Genomic DNA, 21773 nt, shown 5'->3' with positions numbered 1-21773 from the left:
GGCCCATCTGCCCTCCAGGCTGCTATGCTATCAGTCCAGTGGCTCTAGGTATGGTGTCTGGGAACTTTCCTGGAGCTGGCTGTAGGGTTTCATGGTAATCTGAGTTGCCCAGGCCACACCCACTGGAGCGTGCCAGTAGCAGCAGCCCCTCGAAGCTGTGTTACTAGTGGCCATTGTTGAGCCTTCAGACTTTCCCCAAAGCTCCCTCAACTATTTCTGGGAACCCCTGGGGATGGCTTGTGTGTGTGCCTGATCAAATCTTCTTGGGGTTCCTATGGGACTCACCATTTTTCTCCACTTTTGCCTTAGTTCCCTGAAGTTCCTTGTGCTCCTGAGGCTGTAAATGCCTTCATCAAGGGTGGCAAAAAGCTGTTGCCTCCATCACTCCTAAAGGTGCCATCCCACAAACTCTTACTATGCCGTAAAGATTACAGATTACTATGCCATAAAGATTACTCAATTTGCAAATCCATGACTTGAGTTCTTGAGAGATGGGGTAGGGTTCATGGATGGGTGCGACTCTATGCTCTGAATCCTACCCCATGGACCATAAACCAAGTCCATGTGTCCCTACTCACTCCCTTGAGAGGCTTTTTGCCCCCTTATCCAGATAGGTCCCTGGGTGGTCCCCCATTCCTCCTAACAAGCCTCAATCCTGGGAAGAGTGCAGTAGAAATTCTAGCTGACACTCCTGCTAAATCAGCACACTCTGTCATTCATTCATTGATTCATTCATTCATCAAATACTTATTAAGCATTTGTTATATGATAGCTCCTGGGCAATGTGTTAAATGCTTGGGGAAGCATCAAAGACATGAGTCTTACCCTCATAAAAGTTATGGTCTGGAGGGAAATCGAGGCAATGAATAAATTATCTATGAATAAAAATATGTTATGCATTATGGTATAATGGATATTATTGCACATTATGGTGGAAATGTGAAAGAAAAAAGGAGGAGATAAAAGAGAAGGAACCTTACTTAGATTAAGCAGGTGACCTTTAAGCCGAGACTTGAGGATTGACTAGGAACACTCAGGTGATGATTTGGGGGGAAAGTGGTCCAGGGAGAGGGAATAGCATATGCAGATGTGCTAGGGCAGGAAAAGACTTTGACAGAAGGTTCTTGTGGCTGGTGTGGAGTGGGGCGGGAGAGTGGTGAGGGAGGGAATGGGAGAATGGGCAGGGGCCAGGTCATGCGGAGCATGGGCATGATAAGGAACTGGAAGCTAATTGCAAGTAATGAGTAGCCATTACATTTTAAAGGAATGCGACATGATCTGATTTATGTTTACAAAAGATCACTAGCTGCTGAATGAATTTGAAGAACACAATAGTAGAAATGAGAAAGGCGGATTTTTCATGATTCAGAAGAAGGTGGTGATGTTTTACACTATGGTAGCTATTGTGATTGGTATATTTTTTTTGTATTGTAGTTTATAATTGGGCACTGCTAGTATATGGCAACACTTATGTTTTGTGTATGGATTTTGTATTCAGCGACCTTCCTGCTTTCTCTTACTAGGTCTCATAGGTTATCTGAAAATCATGATGGGTTTCCTATAGAGTCAGTTATATGAGGATATAAATAAGGATATCTCTTTTAAATCTGTATTTTAAATTTATTTTTCTTGTAATAATGCATTAAATAGGACATCCAGTTAGTTCACTGCTGAGTAGTAGCATGCTTATTCCATTCCCGACTTTAGTGGATATGCTTCTCAAGATGATGTTCGCTGCAAATTTTGATGGATACCATTTGTCAGGTTAGAGAAATTCACTTCTATTCCTAGTTGGCTAAGAGTTTTTATTTTTATTTTTTTTAAATAGAAAATGCAAATGTAACATTATTGTATGCTCTCTCAGAATCTACTTAGATGGTCATAGGTTTTCTCCTTCCATGTGTAATGTGGTGAATTATATCAATACATTTTCCATTCCTGGGATAAATCCTGCTTGATCCCGTTACCAGTTTGGATTAAATTTGGCTGTGAATAGCAGAGCCGCAATAGTGTCTTAAGTGTATTTCTTTCTCACTTAAACAAAAAAAACAGCCTGGAGGTAAGAAGGGCAGTGTTAGGACCCCAGGCACTTCTATGTTGTACATCACCTTGTGTCCAAGGAACTGAAGTTCAAGCTCCATCAGTCAAATCTGCATTCTGAGCATTGGGAAGGAGGAAGAGGGATGCAGTCCTTCCTTTTAAAAAAGACTTCCCGAAAGTTACACATTTTAACCTACATCACATCAGCTAAAACCTCATCACAGGGTGGCACCTGGCTGCAAGTGAGGCTGTGAGGCATAGTCTTTTAGCTGGGAAGCAGCATGCAAGGCGTGAAGTACATAGCTAAAAATCAGAGTTCGTGTGGTTAAAGACAAAGACAAGAATGGATATACAAAGCTCTAGCAGTTTTTGTCACAGTCTTGCTATATTATTTTTACATATACTGCTAGATTTTTGAATAGTTGTTACTTTAAGATTTTTATATCTATGTTCACAAGTGCTATTGGCCTATAATTTTGTTTTTATTACTGTTGTTCAGTTCAGGTATTAAGGTTATGCTAGACTCAAAATGAATTTGGTAGCTTTCTCTATGTTTCTGTTCTTTTCAATAATTTGTGTAAAGTAGGAATGATCTGTTCTTCAAGATTTGGTAAAGTTTGCCTATAAAACTATCTAGGCCTGATGCCTTTTTGGGATAGGAGAAACTTTTAAAACTATAGCTTGAGTTTCTTTAGTGGTTATTGATCTATTCTGGTTATATTTTTCTCGAGTCAATTTCGGTGATTTCTGTATTTTTTTAAAATGGACCATTTTACAAAAATTGACAGTTTTCAAAACTTTTGGCAAAAAATATTTTTTCTCATAGTATTATAATGTTATAAATGTTTATTGTATCTCTAGGTTAGAGCTCCCTTTTTGTTCCTAATACCATGTAGTTATGCCTTACCTCTATTCCTCGATCAGCCTTGCCTGAGGTTTGCATATTTTATCATTTAAATATATTTTGTAAATTGTATTTTATTAGTCTTTTAAAGTAGTAGTTTTTGGTTTTGGTGAGCAACCTTTAATATTTCCTTTTTTCTACTACTTTATTTTTTTTTGAGACAGAGTCCATGCCTGGACTCATTATCGATTTCTGAATTTGCAACATTGTGGTCATAGCATATGTCTGTACTATATTTATTCCTTAGAATTTTTTGAAGTTTCCTCCATCAGAGAAACATATATCATATATATTATATATCATATATATGGTCAGACTTATAAATTATATTTTTCAAATGTTTATGCTTCTTTTTTTTGGGTATGTTTGATCTGCTAGTTCTGAGAGAGTTATGTTGAAAAAAGGTCTCACCGTCAGCTGGGCACAGTGGCTCACTCCTGTAATCTCAACACTTTGGGAGGCTGAGGCAGGAGGACTGCTTGAGGCCAGGAGTTTGAGACCAGCCTGGGCAACATAGCAAGACCCATCTCTATGAAAAGTGAAAAAAAAATATTAGCTGGTCATGGTGATGCACGCCTATAGTTTCAGCTACTCAGGAGGCTGAGATGGGAGGATCACCTTAGCCTAGGAGTTGGAGGCTGTAGTGAGCTATGATTGCACGCTGCTCTCCAGCCTGGGTGATGGAGCGTAGGTGTATTATTTTCTCTGGTAACTTTCTTAATTTTTGAGAGTGTGCAGTTTATAAGCATTCAAGCTTATTGTATTTTCTCTGTGAGCTGGCTCCTGTATCATTAAATAGAGTGTTTTATATCCTTACTAAAGATTTTTGCCTTGAAGTCATTTTTTGCCTGATTTTATTGCTATGAATGCTTTCTTTTGGTTAATTTTCTGATTTATTAATATATTTTTCCATCCTTTCCTTTCCAACCTTCCTCTATCCTTATGTTTTAGATGTGTTGCTTAGAAGTGATATGTAGCTGGAGTTTAGTAGACATATTTAATCCATTTAGATATATTTTGATTACTGATTTATTTGGACTCATTTCTATCATCACTTTAAAAATGTTCTAGTCGACATGCTTCTTCTTTGCTTCCCCCTCTCCTGCTTTCTATTTTCTGTTGAGCTGCTTGAGTTTATTTCTCTTCTTCCCTCCACTGGTTGGGAAATTTACATTTTGGTAGTGATTTCCCTTACAAATTTCACAGATTTACTTAATTTCATATTTTTCTAATAAAATCTAAAATTGTTAGTATTTCTATCCCTCTTGGGCACAAAATAAAAACAGTGGAACATTTCAATTTCCTTAACTTTCTCCTCCCATCTTCCATGTTACATTTGTTGGGTATTTTGATTACACCTCTTTCAAAGTCTCTGCTAAATCAGCTGTTGTTGCTGCTCTTATGGGTTAGTCGTTTAGATTTATGAACATGTTTTAGGCATTTAATGTTCACTATTGTTTGTTACAACCCACTCCTTCCTCATGGGTTCAGTTTCCTAAATGCTGATGTACTGCTTGAGCTTGGGACCGGTTTTAAAGTTAGTATCTCAGCCTGAGGTTTCTTGTGAACCCCACACCTCCCCACAAAGCTGCCTTAATGTTCTGATTTCCCAGCATCCTACTTCCAGGCCACATTCCCAAATCACTAGCATGAGTTTTCTAGTTCAGGTTTGTAAACGAAACAGACCTTCTTGGCTGCTGGCTTTCTGCACGGGGTCTCCTTCCAACTCCTCATGGTGCACAGGTTTGGGGTCTCTCCTCTCATCCTCCCTCAGCATTTCCTTCTAGCCTCTAGCATATGTCTGGCCCGATGTCCCTGTGGCTCACTTGGCTTAGAACCCTCTCTCACTACTCAGATTTTGAATTTCCTTTTTGCTTTGGTATCTGAAGATTTCTCTTTCCTATTTTCAAGCTTGGCATAGTAGCAAAAACACCTTCTTGATTTTATTTCATCCAGCATTTCTATGTGTTTGGGGCATGGGTGGGGGCTTCCTAAGTTGGTTCAGCATGCTGTATTGATCAGTGGACTAGACTGGGCTAATAGCAGTGGATGCAGAGAGAAGTGGACCCATTTGACAAGTATTTTGGAGTGGATATAAGGGAAGGCCAGGGCCAGGCAGAGAGTGTGGTCTTCCTCGCTCTTGTGCAAGCGTTTGGTAAGGTCTGGATGGGGTGGGCTGAGGAGGGAGATGGTGTTGAATATGTGTCTAAAGAACCGAATTGCCTAGGACAGGTGATCACACTGGGAGTTCAGAAGGAGTGACAGGTTGGGAGAGGGGGAATCTGGCCCATCTCTCTGGCCAAGCTCCCGCCTGTCTGCTGCAGGCATCCTTCGTTATCCACGTGCCCAGTCCTTTCTGTCCCTTATGTCCCTGGCACTTTAAGTCTGACTCACCACACACCATGACCCAACTGGGCATAACAGCAAGCCATGAATTCCAGCAGCCTTGCTAGGCCAACATCCAGGACTAGCCGCCCGCCCATTGCCACCCCATTTTCTCAGACTCTCTTGTCCTTACTCCTGTTTGGCTCATCCCAGTATCTGTCTCTGTCTCTGTACTTTGGTTTTAAAAATTGCTGGGCAGGGCCAGGTGCAGTGGCTCACACCTATAATCCCAGCACTTTGAGAGCCGAGGCAGGAGGATTGCTTGAGGCCAGGAGTTCAAGACCAGTCTTGGCAACATAGCTAGACCCTGTCTCTACAAAAAAATAAAAAATTAGCTGAGTACAGCGATGTGCACCTATAGTCCCAGCTACTCAGAAGGCTGAGGAAGGAAGATCACTTGAACCCAGGAGTTCGAGGTTGCACTGAGCTATGATTGTGCCACTGCACTCCAGTCTGGGTGACAGGGTGAGACCCTGTCTTTTAAAAAAAAAAATTACTAAGCAGGAAAGGTCTCTCCTTTTCTGCTTTTCAGGATGTTCCCTGCTAACCTCTTGGGTGAGGAGTTTGGACTTATTGCCCCTTATATCTAGAAGTTCTCTGTGGGTCCTTCCAGTTGCCCATCATGAGCGATGGCTTGGCTTAGTATGTGTGGGGTAGGGGCTGGTGCCCCTTCAGTTCTATTTCTACTGCACCCCCACCCAAGATTCATTTGTCCACAGGTATTTATTGGATTCCTATTATTTTCCAAATACTATGCTGGGCACTGAGACAAAGGTGGGCAGAGCCTGTCACAGCCCCTGCCCTTGCAAAGCTTACCACCGTGTTAACCTAGGAATCTCATAAATGATGTCAAATGTGACAGGTGCCACAAAGGAGAGGTATGTGAGCCATGAGTGTGTACAATAGAAGGTCAGAGGAGTCAGGCATGGCTGCCCTGGGGAAGTGACATTTGGGTGGAGATATGAAGGATGAACAAAAATTAACTAAGTGAAAATGGGACATAAGTATGTTCCAGGCAGAAGGATCAGTATGTGCTGAGGCCCTGTGGTGAGAGGAAACATATTTAAACAGTTACTAGCCCTGTCTCAAGGCATCCTTACTGTACCTGTCTTCCCATACCCGGAACACACTGGGCCATAATAAAATAATGCATCAGATGTCCTTGCTGACTATTATAATGGAAGACTTGCTGAGTGTGGTGGTGCATGACTACAATCCCAGCTACTCAGGATGCTGAGGCAGGAGACTGAGCTCAGGGGTTTGAGACCAGCCTGGGCAACATAGTGAGACCCCCATCTCAAAAAAAATCATAAAGAAAAAGGCTGTTTCTGGGGCCTTCTGGGGCCTTCATAGAAAATATGATTTTTGCTTCCAACTCTCCCTAACCATGAGGTTCCCTTGTATCTTTGATCCCTAGATCCCTCGCAGTAAGAACTTACCTTAAACTCCAGATTTAGCAAAAACAAAACCACCACCACCACCAAAACCCACCAAAATAAACAAACATAAACCCCCAGGATGCCTGGTTAAATTTGATTATCAGATAAACAAGGAATAAATTATAGTAGAAACATGTCCCATGCAATATTTGGGACATACTTATACTAAAAAAACCTGTTATTTATCTGAAATTCAGATTTAACTGGGAGTTCTGTATTTTATCTGATAACCCTACTTACGCCCACTTGTGCCCACCCAGGGCCACCCAGAGGACTCTGTGTAGCAAGGCCTGCCCATCCCTTCCTTAGCATTATGGTCCTTTCTAGCTTCGGGACCTTGGGAAGGGCATGTGCTGAAAGAATGGCCCCTTAGGCCCTGGGAAGGAAGCTTCCTTCCTCATGAAGTTCTAGTCCAAGAACAGTCGTGCGAAAGCGACGAGGAGCTGACTGCGAATGGAGGCCTGGGCGCAGATACTGCCTTCGTTCCTTAGCCTTTAACTCCAGCATGGTTCCTGACTGGCCTTCGCCACCCCTCTTACCTCTCCCACCCTCGCCCCACCTTGGCGTCACTGTCAGCGCCCAGTCTGGGGGTGGGGGGTGGATGCAGGGACTCCTGCTTTGCTTGACCATGTGTTTAAGCTCTTAGATGCCTTCTCAGAGAGGAGCTCTGTAGGAACTAGTACATGGTGGCTGTGCCTTGCCGAAATGTCACTGCCCTTCCTCCTCCCTGCCCAGTGCCCCTCCCACTCTGCCAGCCTGCTGCCAAATACTCCTGGAAAAACCTCTTGACAACTTCTGGATATTGAGCATTCCTTGGAGACCGTGTCTCTGGGGACAGTCCGGTTTCTTCCCGGAGGCTTTTATGTCATCGCCTAGAGAATCACAGTAGACACTCTCCCTGAAGTAACTACAGTAACAACTTGGCAGAATCATCAGGAAATGTAATCGTTACCTTGAAGAACTCGAGGGGAGGAGGTTTCCACAGCCTCGTTTAAAGGCTCAGGGAGAAAATACTGGGAACGCATCGTTACACATTAGTGATAACTCACAGCTGAAGCCAGTTTCTATCAATGCCTACAGCTGTCGGTGAAGGCCACAGCAAATATTGCCAAATCAAAAACTGAATGGGGACATAAGCCCTGAACGTCACTACTCTGAAAATTCATCTGTTATAGTTAGGATAAAGTTTGACTGTGAGTTAAATACGATAGAAGTTTATTTCTCTCTTGATTAGCGGAAGTCCAGGGAGAGTTAGATGAGGTCTGGTGGGTGCCCCACAGTGTTAGGACCCAGGCTTCTTCTACCTTATTGTCCCCCCACCCTTATCCTGTGCCTTCCCACTCATGTTCCAAGGTGGCTGCTTGAGGTCCAGCCGTCATGTCTGCATTCTGTTCATTAGGAAGGAGGAAGGCAAAAAGAAGGGCATACCCCCTCCTTTTAAGAACGCTTTCTGGAAGGTGCACATACCACTTCTGCTTATATCCTGTGGGCTTGAACTCAGCCACATGGTTACACCTAGTTGTAAGGGATATTGGGAAAAGAATCTTTGTTCAAAGTGTACATGGGTCCAGCTTAAAATTGTGGGATTCTGTTACTAAGGAAGAAAGGGAGAATGGATGTTGGGGGATAATTAGTGGTCTCTGCCATCCTTCCAACCAGCCATCCAACCACCGGTCAATGTTTCTGTGTGAGGAACTGTTCAATTTAGTGCGGGAGGCGGATATGCAAATAATGAACCACAATACGATGTGATATGGAGTATAAAAGAGGTTTTGTTCCGAGTGCTGTGGGAGAACAGATGGAAATGACCAAGCGCAATCATCGTAATTAATAACCACAATGCCCTCGCTGGGCTCTCGGCGCTGCGTTCGGATTGCTGTGTTTGTCTCGCTCCCTCTCTTTTCAGTGAGCACCACAGACCGTCCTGCTGGTCTGTAATAGCTGACACAATGGGAAGGCAAGGTGCTGTTCTAAGTGCTTTCCATATATTATCTCACAACAACCCTGTGAGCGGGTACTATTATCATTCTCATTTACAGATGGGGAAACAAGGCACCGTCCCTAGAGCTGGGTTTTGGACCTGGGCAAGGCTCCAGAGTACATGGGCTGCTCATTCTCATTCCTTCCCCCAGCCCGCTCCCAAATCTCCGTCATTGCGATGATTGAGGTCAACTGGTGGCACCTCTGTCCCCATCCAGACCCACCTCCCACTCGCTGGCATCTCTTCCCTTGCCTCCTCCAGCAGCCCTGCTTCAGAGGTTGAGACATCTGTCTCCATCCTAGGAAGTCATTTAACCTCTCTAAGCCTCAGTTTTCTCATCTGTAAGTAGGGATGATGCTGACACCCTTATTGTGGGACTATTTGTGGGCATTGAGCATATTTACTCATGTAAAGCGCTGAGCCTGGCACATACTAAGTGCTCAGAGAAGGTTATTTTTTTTTAATCCCCCTTATATCTGGTTCCTCAGGCTGCTGCCTCTGTCTTCAATCAATTTCTCTTTGCAGGTTGTTTCAGTTTCCTATTCCTGCCGACACAAACTAGCACGGGGTTAGTGAACTAAAACAATACAGATTTAGTGTCTTAACATTTCTGGAGGTCAGAAGCCCAGCTGGGTTTCAAAGTGGGCTAAACTCAAGGTGTTGGCAGGACCGCGTCCCTTCTGGAGGCTCTGGGAAGAATCCATTTTGTCACCTTTCACAGTTTATGAAGGCCGTCTGCGTGCCTTGGCCCGTGGCCCGCTTCTACCTTTGAAGCCAGCGACAGCGGGCTGGGTCCTCACATTGCATCACTCCAACCTTGATTCTGTCGTGCTGGCTCCTCCTCTGACTCTCCCGCCTCCCTCCGTCACTTACAGGGACCTGTGTGGCTACACCTGGGGACTCCAAGGCAGTCTCCCCATCTCAGGATCCTTAACTCAGTCACACCTGCAAAGTCCCTTTTGCCATGAAGGTAACATAGACACAGGTCCCGGGGATCAGGATGTGGACCTCTTTTGGGTGGCCATTATTCTGCCTTCCCCACAGGTCCCTTCCCCGCAGGACATGGCACGCAAGAGCCACCCCAAACACAACACCCCTCCTTTAACAGTACATTCCCTTCGTGCTTCCTCCCTTCTCAGCCAAGCTCTTTGAAAGAGTTGTCTTGACAAGTTTTCTCCCCCTCCTGACAACCTGCTGTATCTGTGTCTGCCCCCACGTTCCACCAAACCCACTCTTGCTCTGATCACCAGTAGCTGCCACATTGCCAAGTCAGTGGGCACCTTATATTCTTCCCAGCTGCGTTTCCCATGCTCGCTGCTCATTCCTTCCCGAGACCTTTTTCTCCCTTATCTGCCTTTAGGTGACTTTCTTATGCTTTTCTTCATCTTCTGCTCTGGCTTAGACTCCTCTGTGGGCCACAGTGTCTCTTCCTGTCCCTGAAATGTCCATGTTCCCCAGGGCCTTGGATCTTTTGACCTTTGATGCACTGTTCTTTTCTGGGGTGATCTTGTCCCACACTGCTGGTGTTGAATGCCACTTGCACAAGGGTGACGTAGTCCTGCTTGTGCTGTACACACCTCTGGCCCCTGGCTGGGAGTGTTGGTGGGGACTCTGCTTCCATTCGTCCCATAAGCTCCTCAGCATCTTTGGTCTTCCTTGAGGCAGACCCATGGGAGAGCTTGCTGGGACAGTGACTTGAGAAGCCCGGAGCCTGGGGCACTTTGTGCTTCTATCCCAGACTGTGTGGCTGTTTCCATCAAGATGGAGTGTGCTTCTCAGGATTTCTCAGAGCACAGGGAAAGGCAGAGAATGCAGTGGTGCCGAAGGACAGACCCCTGTTTAGCGGGGATAACGGGAAAGCAAGCAGGCATGGCACATATTCAGGAACGTATTTATTGGGGCAAACCTCTCCTTTACCTCTGTGGTCTGCAACTGCTAAAGCTGTGAAGGAGCCACAGGCTAACTGGAGCTCAAAGGCATAAAAATATTCAGAGCAAGCCAAGGTGCATCCTATCAGTTCAGTTAGACACACAAGACTCTTACCAGAAAGACAGAAAAACTTAACCACATGACAAGACTGCCTCTGAAGGCAGGACTGCTGTGGGGGGTATGGCACTGAGGAATGGTCTTGGGGGCAGTCAGGAGGTTCACAGAGGAAGCGGGACTTGAGCAGGGAATGGACAGGGCGTGAGGAGGAGGAAGGCCATCTCAGGCAGGGGCCTAGCATCTGCAAAGGCTTAGAGTCAGGATCACGTGTAATCTGGGGAATGAGGACAATGTGGGGGAGATGAGGTCGAAGAGGAGGATGTATATACCATCCAGGGTATGAGGGCCTCCGCTAAATGGCAGCATTGGAAGTTTGGACTTTATCATTTTGGCAATGGGGAGCTATGGAAGGGTTTTGAGCAGGAGAATGACCTGGCAGAGCTCAGCTTCAGGAAGACTACTGCAGTCTTGGGTGGACTGGGGAGGGATTGTTGGGCCTTGGATCTTAAAATATGCAAGGTATAATTTTAGGGAGAGGAGATACCTTGGTTGGCAATTACTGATCTATCTCTATAATTATATATATATGTGTGTATGTTTGTGGTTTTTTTTTTTAAGAGAGATATGTATATATTTATATATAATATGTAATATATTTTAAACACACACACACATTGGGTGGCCTGGATGGAGGGTCAGTGACTTCCCAAAGGCACACAGCGAGAAAGCCAGTGTTAAGACTCAGCTCTGACTCCTTGTCCGGTGCTCTGCCTCTGCAGTGTGAGTGAAGGCAGAGGTATCTGAAAGGAGGCCAAACGGATCATCAGGGCAGATGGTGATGCAAGTCTTGACCAGGGCAGGACAGGGCAGACCCCAAGGGGGAGGCTATGTGGGAGGCAAAGAGGATATGTTCTCTCTCCTCTTTCTCCAGGTGGGGGCTGGGACATAGGGCTTGTTGGAGACTGCACACGAGTGCATCTCTCTTTCCTGGGTCCTGCAGCATCCTTCTGGGCCTGGTTTCTATGGCAACAGGCTCCCAGCAGGCAGCCTGCCAGCTGGAGGCAAGCAGGCAGGCAGGCAGGGAGAGCAGGCTTGGGCAGCAGGAGAAAGGCTGAAGTTGCGGGGGTTGGAAGAATCTCTTGGGAAGCTGGAGGGACCCCTAGAGCTGGCTCCACAAACCCGTCTCCCTCCTGACCATGGAGGGGTGGAGGTAGCTCAGGATACATGGGCCTTTCTTTTGTGGTCCTTGAATTTCCAGACCTTGAACTTCTGTTCATCCCCCACCTCCTGCATTTCCTGACTCCCACTTCTTAAAGTATTGTGTGGCCCCACCTCACACGTCCCAGGGGGGCCACTGACTTCGTTATAGAAAAGAACTCTGAACTCAAGGTGGGGGAGGGAAATGAACAAGGTCAATAGACTTTCTCTTTTGCATAGGATTTGCATATTATTAACTCGAAGGCAAGAAATTTCCAGGCCCTATGTCATTCCTGCCAACAACTTAATTCAGCTCCACTGGCACTGGCTTGCTGTGTCTGGCCAGGCTCTGAGGCTGAGCTGCTGGGGTCCCTAGAGGAGAAGTCCCCCCAGCTGCAGCCCCAGCTGCTCCAAGGCATTTCTTCCTGTGATGTTCCAGCAGCTGGTACAGTGCAATGTGGTCAGACTGTGCAGCCCAGCAGCCCTGGGTCCAAACCGTGGCTCTGCTCCTTTGAAGCTGGGTGACTGTGGGCCTCTCTGGGCTTAGGTTACTCATCTCTAGGTAGGGCTGAGGATACAACTAGTACAGCTGGTGTAAACTAGCATGGACATAACATTTGTTGAAATACTGAACTACTGCTGCATTCTTGGTAAAGAGCCACCTCCCTGGCCCCTCTGGTCTGCCCCACAATCCAGCTTCTACAGGGTGCTGCTCCAGCACTTTGGTCTGTGCCTGCTGTGACTGGTATATTCCAGCATCTGTTCTGTCCATGGAGTGCTGGTTGTTAAGTGGTTTGCATATCACCGCTGTCTAGAGGCAGTGCAATAGGTAGGTACATTATGTACCTATCTGTTGGAAGAACTAATATATTTAAAGTGCGTAATGTCCATCGCTTCGTAGATTCCCTTCTTTGTTCCCTTCCCTTTGCCTGGGGTGGGGGTGAGGGCTGGGATGAGCCTGGGCAGGGGCAGAGATGACAGCCACCTCTCTCCCCAGGCGGGCGAGGTTCAAGCGCTCCAACAGTGTGACGGCCGGCGTTCAGGCAGACTTGGAGCTGGAGGGCCTGGCAGGCCTGGCCACGGTGGCCACAGAAGACAAGGCCCTGCAGTTTGGACGCTCCTTCCAGAGGCACGCCTCCGAGCCCCAGCCTGGACCCCGGGCCCCCACCTACTCAGTCTTCCGCACCGTCCACACGCAGGGCCAGTGGGCCTACCGCGAGGGCTACCCACTGCCGTACGAGCCACCTGCCACCGATGGGTCGCCCGGCCCTGCCCCTGCCCCCACCCCTGGCCCCGGGGCCGGCCGCCGTGACTCCTGGATGGAGCGCGGTTCACGTAGCCTCCCCGACTCAGGCCGCACGTCCCCCTGCCCGCGGGACGGCGAGTGGTTCATCAAGATGCTGCGGGCAGAGGTGGAGAAGCTGGAGCACTGGTGCCAGCAGATGGAGCGTGAGGCGGAGGACTATGAGCTGCCCGAGGAGAGTGAGTCCCCGCGGTGGGCGCGAGGGGCCTCTGTTCAAATCTGGACTGGTGTGGGGATCTACATCTGATCCAGGAGGTGGGACCAGGACTTCAAGGCAGAGGGGAGGCAGTTCACAGTGTCAGATCACATCTGAGGCAGATGAAGGAGATTCAGCTAAGTAGACATGGTCCTGGCCCCAGGGAGGTCATGGCCCTTCCCTTTGAGTCCAGTCTGAGGGGAGACACAGTATTACCCCACAGTCCCCAAGCTGATGGGATCGTGACTAGGAAGACAAGTGTCGTGGACGTGAAATTACTAAGTAATTCTTAATGAGCCAAGGAGTCACGCACTGATGAGTGACAAAGTTCAGCCACTGGGCGGTCAGAGCTAGTGCCCTGGCTAAGGCTGCCGGGCGAGGCTGGGGCTGATCTGCATCTCGGAGGGAGACACGGCAGGGAGAAAGAACGCAGGAGGCTGAGCACTCGACAAATGGAGGTTGTGTGCAGGAAGGAGCATCAGTGTCCGGGGATGCAGTCTCCTGGGTGAAGTGCAACAGGAACTGCTTGTTGGGAACTTGAGGATGGGCTGGGGCTGGGGCTGGAGGAGACTGATGGATAGACAGTGCCAAACAACTGAGGGCAGACACCCTGGAGGCTGGGGAGGGAGCTGCATCATTCCCCTCCTGAACTTCCTTCTGCTTTCCAGTCCTGGAGAAGATCCGCAGTGCCGTGGGCAGTACACAACTGCTCCTGTCCCAGAAGGTTCAGCAGTTCTTCCGGCTGTGTCAGCAAAGCATGGTGAGTACCCACAGGAGTAGAGCCTGCCAGGTGTGTGTATCTGGCAGGTGACTCAGTGTGTGTGTGTGCCTGCAGGGGTAGCTGTTGAGTATTATGCCTGGAGCTGGGGCCAGGGATTTGTGCCCAAGAGGGAGAGGCCTGGGATCCTTCTTGTCCCCTGCCCCACTCTCCCAGGTTGAACTTCCTGATGGTGAGGGTGGAAAGGGCTTTCTCTGGCCCTGACTGGGGCTCAGACTTTCCTGACTGTGTTTTCCCTGTCTCCCTCCGCTACAGGACCCCACTGCGTTCCCCGTGCCCACCTTCCAGGACCTGGCGGGTTTCTGGGACCTCCTGCAGCTCTCCATCGAGGATGTGACCCTCAAGTTCCTGGAGCTACAGCAACTCAAGGCCAACAGCTGGAAACTCCTGGAGCCTAAGGTTGGCGGGGGTGTCCCTTCAAGCCAAGAGCCTAGCCTCTGGAAAAAAAAAAGTCCCCTTACTCAAAGAGGTGTCGAGGGGAGTGCCAGGAGAAGAGACCCACGGGCAGCAAGGGCAGCTTTGGGCAGGTGATGGGTGACCATCCCCTTCCAGAATGACCACACTCCTGGTCACTTCCGTCTGCTTGGCCCCAGTGCTTGAGTTGCCAGAACCCAGTGGCTGCCTTGGGGTGACCCTGGCCAGGTGCAGATTAAGGGAGCAGAACCAGACCTTTCAGCAGGGGCAGACTGTCTTCACCTCGGGCCTAGGCATAGAGAGCAGAGCCTTGAGGATCTTGTCAACCCCCGGCTCACTAGGCCATGTCTGCGATGGGGCGCAGGGGCCTGGTGTGTGGACCCCCATTGCCTCGCCGGGTCTGAAAAGCTCAGCGTTCCGATGCGCGCTGTGGAGAACGGCTCCACCAGGGGGCGCTCGATTTCTTCTTGCTTTGATGAAAAACGCGGGGTTTTGACCTTGGCGAAACAGGCGCACCTGGGGCTGCAAGTCACGGGGTCGGGGCCGATTCTGAGCGCTTCCACGTTCGGAGCCACACGATTCTCGTTGTCCCCTGGGGCGGGGGACGTAGCGGGGTGAATCGCTGTGTCGGGGGTGGTTCTCCGCCCCAGCTCAGCCGCCGCTTTCTCCCGGCAGGAGGAGAAGAAGGTCCCTCCGCCGATACCAAAGAAGCCCTTGCGGGGACGGGGCGTGCCGGTGAAGGAGCGCTCCCTGGACTCCGTGGACCGGCAGCGGCAGGAAGCGCGCAAGCGGCTCCTGGCGGCCAAGCGCGCCGCCTCCTTCCGCCACAGCTCGGCCACCGAGAGCGCCGACAGCATCGAGATCTACATCCCCGAGGCCCAGACCAGGCTGTGACCGGCCCGGCCCGCCCAGCCCGGCCCGGGCCCGCGGTTTTCTACCCGTACTGTACACCCAGCGTCGAGGTCACTGTGAACACGGGCCGCCCCGTGCGCCCGCCCCGCCGGCACCGCACGCCCCGGCTCCTGCTGCCCGTCACACTCTCGTGGGTTTTTTACCTTCCTGACCCCACGCGGAGGCGCCCGGGCTGGGCAGGGGGCCGTGCCTCTCCGCCCTGCGACCCCCACCGGGACCCCTTACCACCTGGTCCGACGCTTTGTCCCCACCTCCTCCCTTGGGCACCATCTCTGCCATTATATCCCCCCACGGGCCAGGCCGGGCCAGGTCCCCCATCTGGGCTCTGCGTCCCCCCACCCCGCGGGGCTGGGCTTCGTGGGGATCAAGCTTCGTGGCTTTTTATGAAGAATCCCGAACCCCGCCTAGGAGCCCGTCCCACCCTCCCCGGGGCTCCGCCCTCAGCCCACCGGGCCCAGGGACCACAGTGGCTGGACCAACCCAGGACCAGGGTGCCTGGGCCTCTCCCCTTTCCCAGTGGCTGGGGAGGGGAGATGGGGGCTTCCCCTCACCACACCTGTGGCTGTTCCCACATCCCCGTGAGTATCCCAGGAAAAATAAAACGCAGAACTGCACTCGAGCCAGCTGCTCTCTCCGGAAGAAGCCACCTCTGCCCCGTGTGTGGGGTTGATGGGGGTGGAGGGAGAAGGGGGCCGGGAAGCCCACACTCTTGGTTTGGGGACAGCAGGGATTGCCTGAGCTCCTCCCAGGAATGGGCCAGCTGGGGGACAGGGGGTTCGAACCCCTGGTGGCTGCAATAAAGACCTGGACCCTCCTGAAAGGGTCCAGGTGAGGTGAAGAGGGGAGGGTGTGAACCTCTCCACTATGCCTAGTTCCCTGCTTCCCATTCTGCTCCCAGTCCTCCCAGGGTTCCCCAAGAGGGAAGCACGGAGCTCGCCTGGCACACAGCATGTGCTCAATAAACAGGGAGTGTGGTTATTATTAGGTATTGACAAATACTGGTTTCCTTTCCCCTAAGGGCACAGCGTTCCTTCACTCCAGTCATTCCTCATCAGCAGCAGAAAAAGTCTGTTCAGTTTAGTGCTGTCACATTTTCTGATGCCTCCTGTGGGTGGGCACCTTGGTGGGGGCTGGGGTGGGGGAAGAGGCGGTATGAAGAACAGAACTCTCCAGGAAAGCTAAATGGCAACCCAAACCTAGTATTGGTGGCTGGTATTTACTGAATGCTTCATGTGGGCCAGGCAAGGGGTGAGTGCTTTACACGAATGTAGCTTGTCCTTACGACAGATGAGAAATCTGAAGCTCAGGGTAGGTTAAATGACCCGTCCAAAGTCAGCGGGCTGAAAGTGGCGGACCCAGGTCTAATGCCAAATCATGAGCTTTTATTTCTAGAAAGAGTTTGTTGAAAGTCCCCGCCCAGAAAGTCCCCTTTTCACTCCTGGAGTAGTCCTTTGGGTTGATGTGCCACTCGAGGCAGGAGAAACCCTTCCGGGGGGTGGGCTGCTCTTCTGGGCCACACTGGTCCAACCACTTCTTCTCATTCACTTGTTTATTCAGCAGATGTTTATCACTGTCAAGCACCACGGGATAGCCCCGAACAAGATGTAGTTTCTACCTTTATGGAGCTTATGATCTAGTGGGAAAAACAGACAATTAAACAAGCAGTTAAAATACAGGGGTGAGTGCCAGAAAGATGGTTAGGGATTAGCCGCTGAAGGAGGGCTGGGGCTGGGAAGAATGTTCCAAGATCCAAGAACAGCTGTGCAAAGGCCTGGAGGAGGAAGAGGCATTGGGAAGAGGCAGAGACTTGATCATGTCGGCTTTTGGGTCACGTTGAGGAGAGTGGGGCTGGGTCCCGACAGCGTGGGGAGCCATAGAAGGGTTTTGAACAGGAGAGGGACACAAACATATTTTACAGGCTGGTTTGGTAGACTGCTTCTGGAAAGTAAGAGCTGGTACCTACACACCCACATGAGCCTCCTGGAAGGTGGGGAGGGCTCCAGTGTGATTTGAATTCCCAGAAGTGAATCTGTTTGGAGCTGATCCCACACACATTCCTGGGCCTGGTCCAAGACTTTGTGAGTAGGCTCTCTGCCCTTGAATGAGTTTCTAACAAGTGCCCACTGTGATTCTCATGGGCAGACAGGTGTGGGAACGCTTAGCTTAGGTGACTGTCCACACAGGTCTCCTCTAGAAATGCTCATTTGTCTGTTTCCCACAGACGGGCCAAATGAGGCCTTGGCGAGGTCACTTGACCTCTCTGAGATTGTCTTCTCACCTGTAAAACTGGGACCTGGGTGAGGTTTGAACTAGACGCTGCTCAGAGCAATCCTATAAAGTGGTTATTGTTAATTTACAGATGAGGTAACTGTGGTTTGGAGAGGTTAAACAACTTACCTCAAATCACAAGGCAGGGAAGTGGCCGAATCCAAATTTAACCCTCTTTTTATGGGTCTAAGACTTTTCTCAGAAGCTGGGCGGGGTTTCCCAGGATCATGAAGTATATGGGAGTGGGCACAAAGGAACAGGTCAGCGTCTGCAACTCTGTGCTTGGCTTGCTAGCGACGTGATGTCTAACGTCTCCTTGGGTGGGGCTGATGTGGGAAGCGTTTGGTTGCTAGCGCATGGGCAGTTGTGCTGAGCTGCATGGACAAGCGAAAGATTAGATCCAGTCCTTGTGCTTGAGTTGCTCTCGGTCTGGCCATAGCAGAATGTTCTGGCACAAAGGGAGGCCTGCTCTCCTGAGGGGCAGAGGAGATGAGAGGAGGGAGCCTCTAGCAACCAGGGTGGCTTAGTCTGTTCTCTGCTGCTGTAACAGAATACCATAGCCTGGGGAATTTATAATGAACAGATATCTATTGGCTTACAGTTCCACAGGCTGGGAAGTCCAATATCAAGGTGCCAGCATCTTTCGAGGGCCTTCTTGCTGCAAAACCCCATGGCAGAATGTGAGAGCAAGAAGGGGCTGAACTTGATCTTTATATGGGCACCAGTCCCACCCATGAGTGTGGAGCCCTCATGGCCTAATCACCTCTTAAAGGTCCCAGCTCTTGATACTGTTAACAATGGAAATTAAATTTCAGCATGAATTTTGGGGACAAACATTCAAACCATAGCACAGGGGGTCTGGGGAAGCTTGCTACCTTGTGAACTGGGGGAAATGGGGTCTTGTTGGATGTACTCGCGTTTTACAGTCAAGGAAGAGAAGGGAGAACATTCATTTCAGGCAAAGGGACCCGCTTAGGCAAAGGCATGGAAGAACACATGTGTTGGGGATGACGGGAAGAGCATAGGCTGGAGAGGGGAGACAGGACAGGGCTGTGCAGGGCGCAGAGGAGATATGGGCAGAAGGGACCCACAGAGGTTGGGGGGGCCCTAAGGTGAAGATTTCATGGTTTTATTTAAGTTTTTGAAAGACCCCTTGGCCAATAGAATGGAAACGGACTGGAGGGGGCAACGGGAAGGCAGGGAGACCATTGAGGGAGCTGCCAAAGTTGTGCAGGTAAGAGATAATGATGTCGACTTTGACTTACATTTAGGGGGCATAGACGCCATTAGCTGGATCTGGGGAATATTGCAAAGATGGGGAGGCCTTGAAGATGTCACTCAGGGTTTTGGCTTAATAAATGAGTAGTGCTGGAAGTGGGCATTAGAGAAGAAGGAATAAATTTGGGGAATACTTCACATGTCAATAAACATTTACTGAACACTTAGGAGGTGCCAAATACTATGCCAAGCACTTTATACACATTTAGGTGATTTAATACTCACAGCAAACCTAGGGGGCGGGTACTATTACTGTCTTTTTATAAACAAAGAGTGTAAATAGCTTTTCTGAGATTAGCAGACAGCAGAGTCAGGATTTGAACCCATGGCTATCTAACTTCTTAGTCTATGCTCTGGAGTCCCATCAGTTCTGCCTGAGGGAACAGCCAGCCATTACTCAAGAAGCAGCTCAAGGGCTGGTTCCTCCAGGGAGTCTTCCCTGAATCTTCCTGGCTAGGCTGAAGCTCCTCCTCTGTGCTGCTTGTGCATACTCCTGTCACCACGTTTCACACTCTGTGGACATTCTGTAGACCCATCTGCTGACGGCAGGGATGGCCCCGGTCATTTTGCATCCCCAAGGTCTACTAGCACATGTCGACTGGGTGACCAAATGCCAGTTATTCTAGGCAAATTGTGTTCCCCTTTCCTCTCTGCATAGTCAACTAGTGAACAAGTTGTGCTAATACTGATCTAAATATTTCTTTATACTGTTGGGGCTCAGAAAGTGATACCCCAAAGACGGGCACTTTGACATGCTGAGAGGTCTTAGACACTGCGTCAGAATCAAGGTCCCTCTAACCTTGTCTTGTCCCCCGCCTTCCCCCAAGTGCAGGGAGGGACTCTCTCTCTGTAATTTCCTCACCTGACCAAGAAAGCTTCTTTCCACTAGAAACACAATTGCCTTCCTCCCGCCCCGCCCTGAAATCTCATCTATCTCAGCAAAGAAGACAGAGGACTGCAACTACACCTGGATGGATATTTCACTAGATGATACCTGCCTCTCGGGCTCATTCATATTCCAAAGAGAATCATTTACAAGTTAATTTCTATTTCTTCTCCCTAATAATCATTTGCTGCCCCTCACAAAAATTGTCTATGTTCCTCATCTCCCCTCTCCCCAATGAAAAAAGGGTATATACGCTTCTGTACTCCACTAAGTTACTGGGTAATCAGTCTCCTGTGTCCCCCTGCCCCCACCCTGTGCTATGCACATTAAAATAAAATTTTGTATGTCTCTTCTCCTATTAATCTGCCTTCTGTCCGTTGATTTTCAGTGAACCTTCAGAGGGCAAAAGGGGAGTTTTCCCTTGGTCCCTACAATAATGTTCCTTTTTCTCCATCTTCACTGGCAGAGCTTAGCTTTGGGTTCTTAGATATGGGGGTGACTCTGAAGCTGGAAAAAGGAGCCAGAGCTACTTTGGTAAAGAAAAGTGGAAAGGGCACTCTAGGTAGGTGAAAAAGGCACTGAGGTGTGCAACAGTTTGGTCTGCTGGGTTTAGTGTGTGCTACTAAAAGAAAGATGCCAGGCTGAGATTAGTGGAATGAGGGTGGGAAGGCAGGGCCCTGTGGGGGCATTAAGAAGCTTGGGCTTTGGCTTTTTTTCTGTATGTGATAAAATTGATGTCTGGGCCAGGCACAGTGGCTCACACCTGTGATCCTAGCACTTTGGAGGGCCGAGGCAGGAGGCTGGCATGAAGCCAGGAGTTTGAGGTTGCCGTGAGCTATGATGACGCCACTGCATTGCCCAAGTGACAGAGTGAGACCGTGTCTCAAATAATTAAAATACAATGAAAATAAAGTAAAATAAAGCGTACACAGTACAGTGGGGACGCAGAGTAGGGAGCAAATACTTGTACCTGAGGAGTCATGTAAGTCTTAGATTTTACTATATTTCAATTATTCGTAGACTAACAATAGTTAGCATCCATTTCCCTGCTCGCTGTGTGCCTGGCACAGTACTTTACATGCATTATCATCTAACATCCCTGAGAAATGGGTGTTATTACCTCCACACAGAAGAGCGAAGGGAGGCTCCTGCAGGTTAATAATGTTCCCAAGCTCACACAGCTAGAAAGCTAGCTGGATATCCCAACAGGTCTTAAAGCACTAGATTAGACTCTGCTAAGGAGAATTTCAGAGGTCAGTGATCGTGACTTTTGTTTTCGTATGCCCAGACCTAGGTCTTAGAAGGTGCCTAATAAAAGTCAGTTGAGGCCAGGCCTGGTGGCTCACTCCTGTAATCCTAGCACTTTGGGAGGCCCAGGCCAGAGGGCCACTTGAGGCCAGGAGTTGGAGACCAGCCTGAACACCATAGTGAGACTCCGTCTCTACCAAAAAAAAAATAGCCGGGGGTGGTGGCACGCACCTTTGGTCTCAGCTACTGGGGAGGCTGAGGCAGGAGGATCACTTGAGCCCAGGAGTTTGAGGTTGCAGTGAGCTATGAGTGCATCACTGCACTCTAGCCCTGAGAACCTGCTCAAAAAAAAGAAAAAAGTCAGTTAAATAAATGATTGGATGATCTTTCACTTTCTCCACGCAAAAAACACGTGGCCACGTTACTGGGAAACCTCCCGGCCACTAGGGGGCGCTGTGCCCATCTCAGCGCGGCGGGGAGCGTTGCGGACGCCTAGCTTCCTGCCGTCTTGTGGCTGGAGCTCAGCCAATCCCTGAGCTCTGAGAGGTCTCGCAGCCC

General features: G+C 49.3%; 1 protein-coding gene across 2 annotated transcripts in view; it reads left to right on the top strand.

Moving 5' to 3' along the window:
• The window catches only part of DLGAP3 (discs, large (Drosophila) homolog-associated protein 3), a 58319-nt gene extending 42172 nt beyond the window's left edge, over positions 1-16147 (top strand). For both annotated transcript variants that reach the window (XM_012642251.1, XM_012642252.1), the window contains 4 exons: positions 12930-13414; positions 14100-14191; positions 14465-14608; positions 15299-16147. In XM_012642251.1, the coding sequence (XP_012497705.1) occupies positions 12930-13414; positions 14100-14191; positions 14465-14608; positions 15299-15517 (940 nt within the window). In that variant the 3' untranslated portion in view covers positions 15518-16147. The remainder of the gene's footprint in view (positions 1-12929; positions 13415-14099; positions 14192-14464; positions 14609-15298) is intronic.
• The last annotated feature ends 5626 nt before the right edge of the window (positions 16148-21773 follow it).

The sequence above is a fragment of the Propithecus coquereli genome, unplaced genomic scaffold, assembly GCF_000956105.1.
Source record: "Propithecus coquereli isolate 6110/MARCELLA unplaced genomic scaffold, Pcoq_1.0 Scaffold178, whole genome shotgun sequence".
Lineage (NCBI taxonomy): Eukaryota > Metazoa > Chordata > Mammalia > Primates > Indriidae > Propithecus > Propithecus coquereli.
Note: the sequence above shows the minus strand (reverse complement) of the source record. Positions and strands in the feature narration are given on the sequence as shown.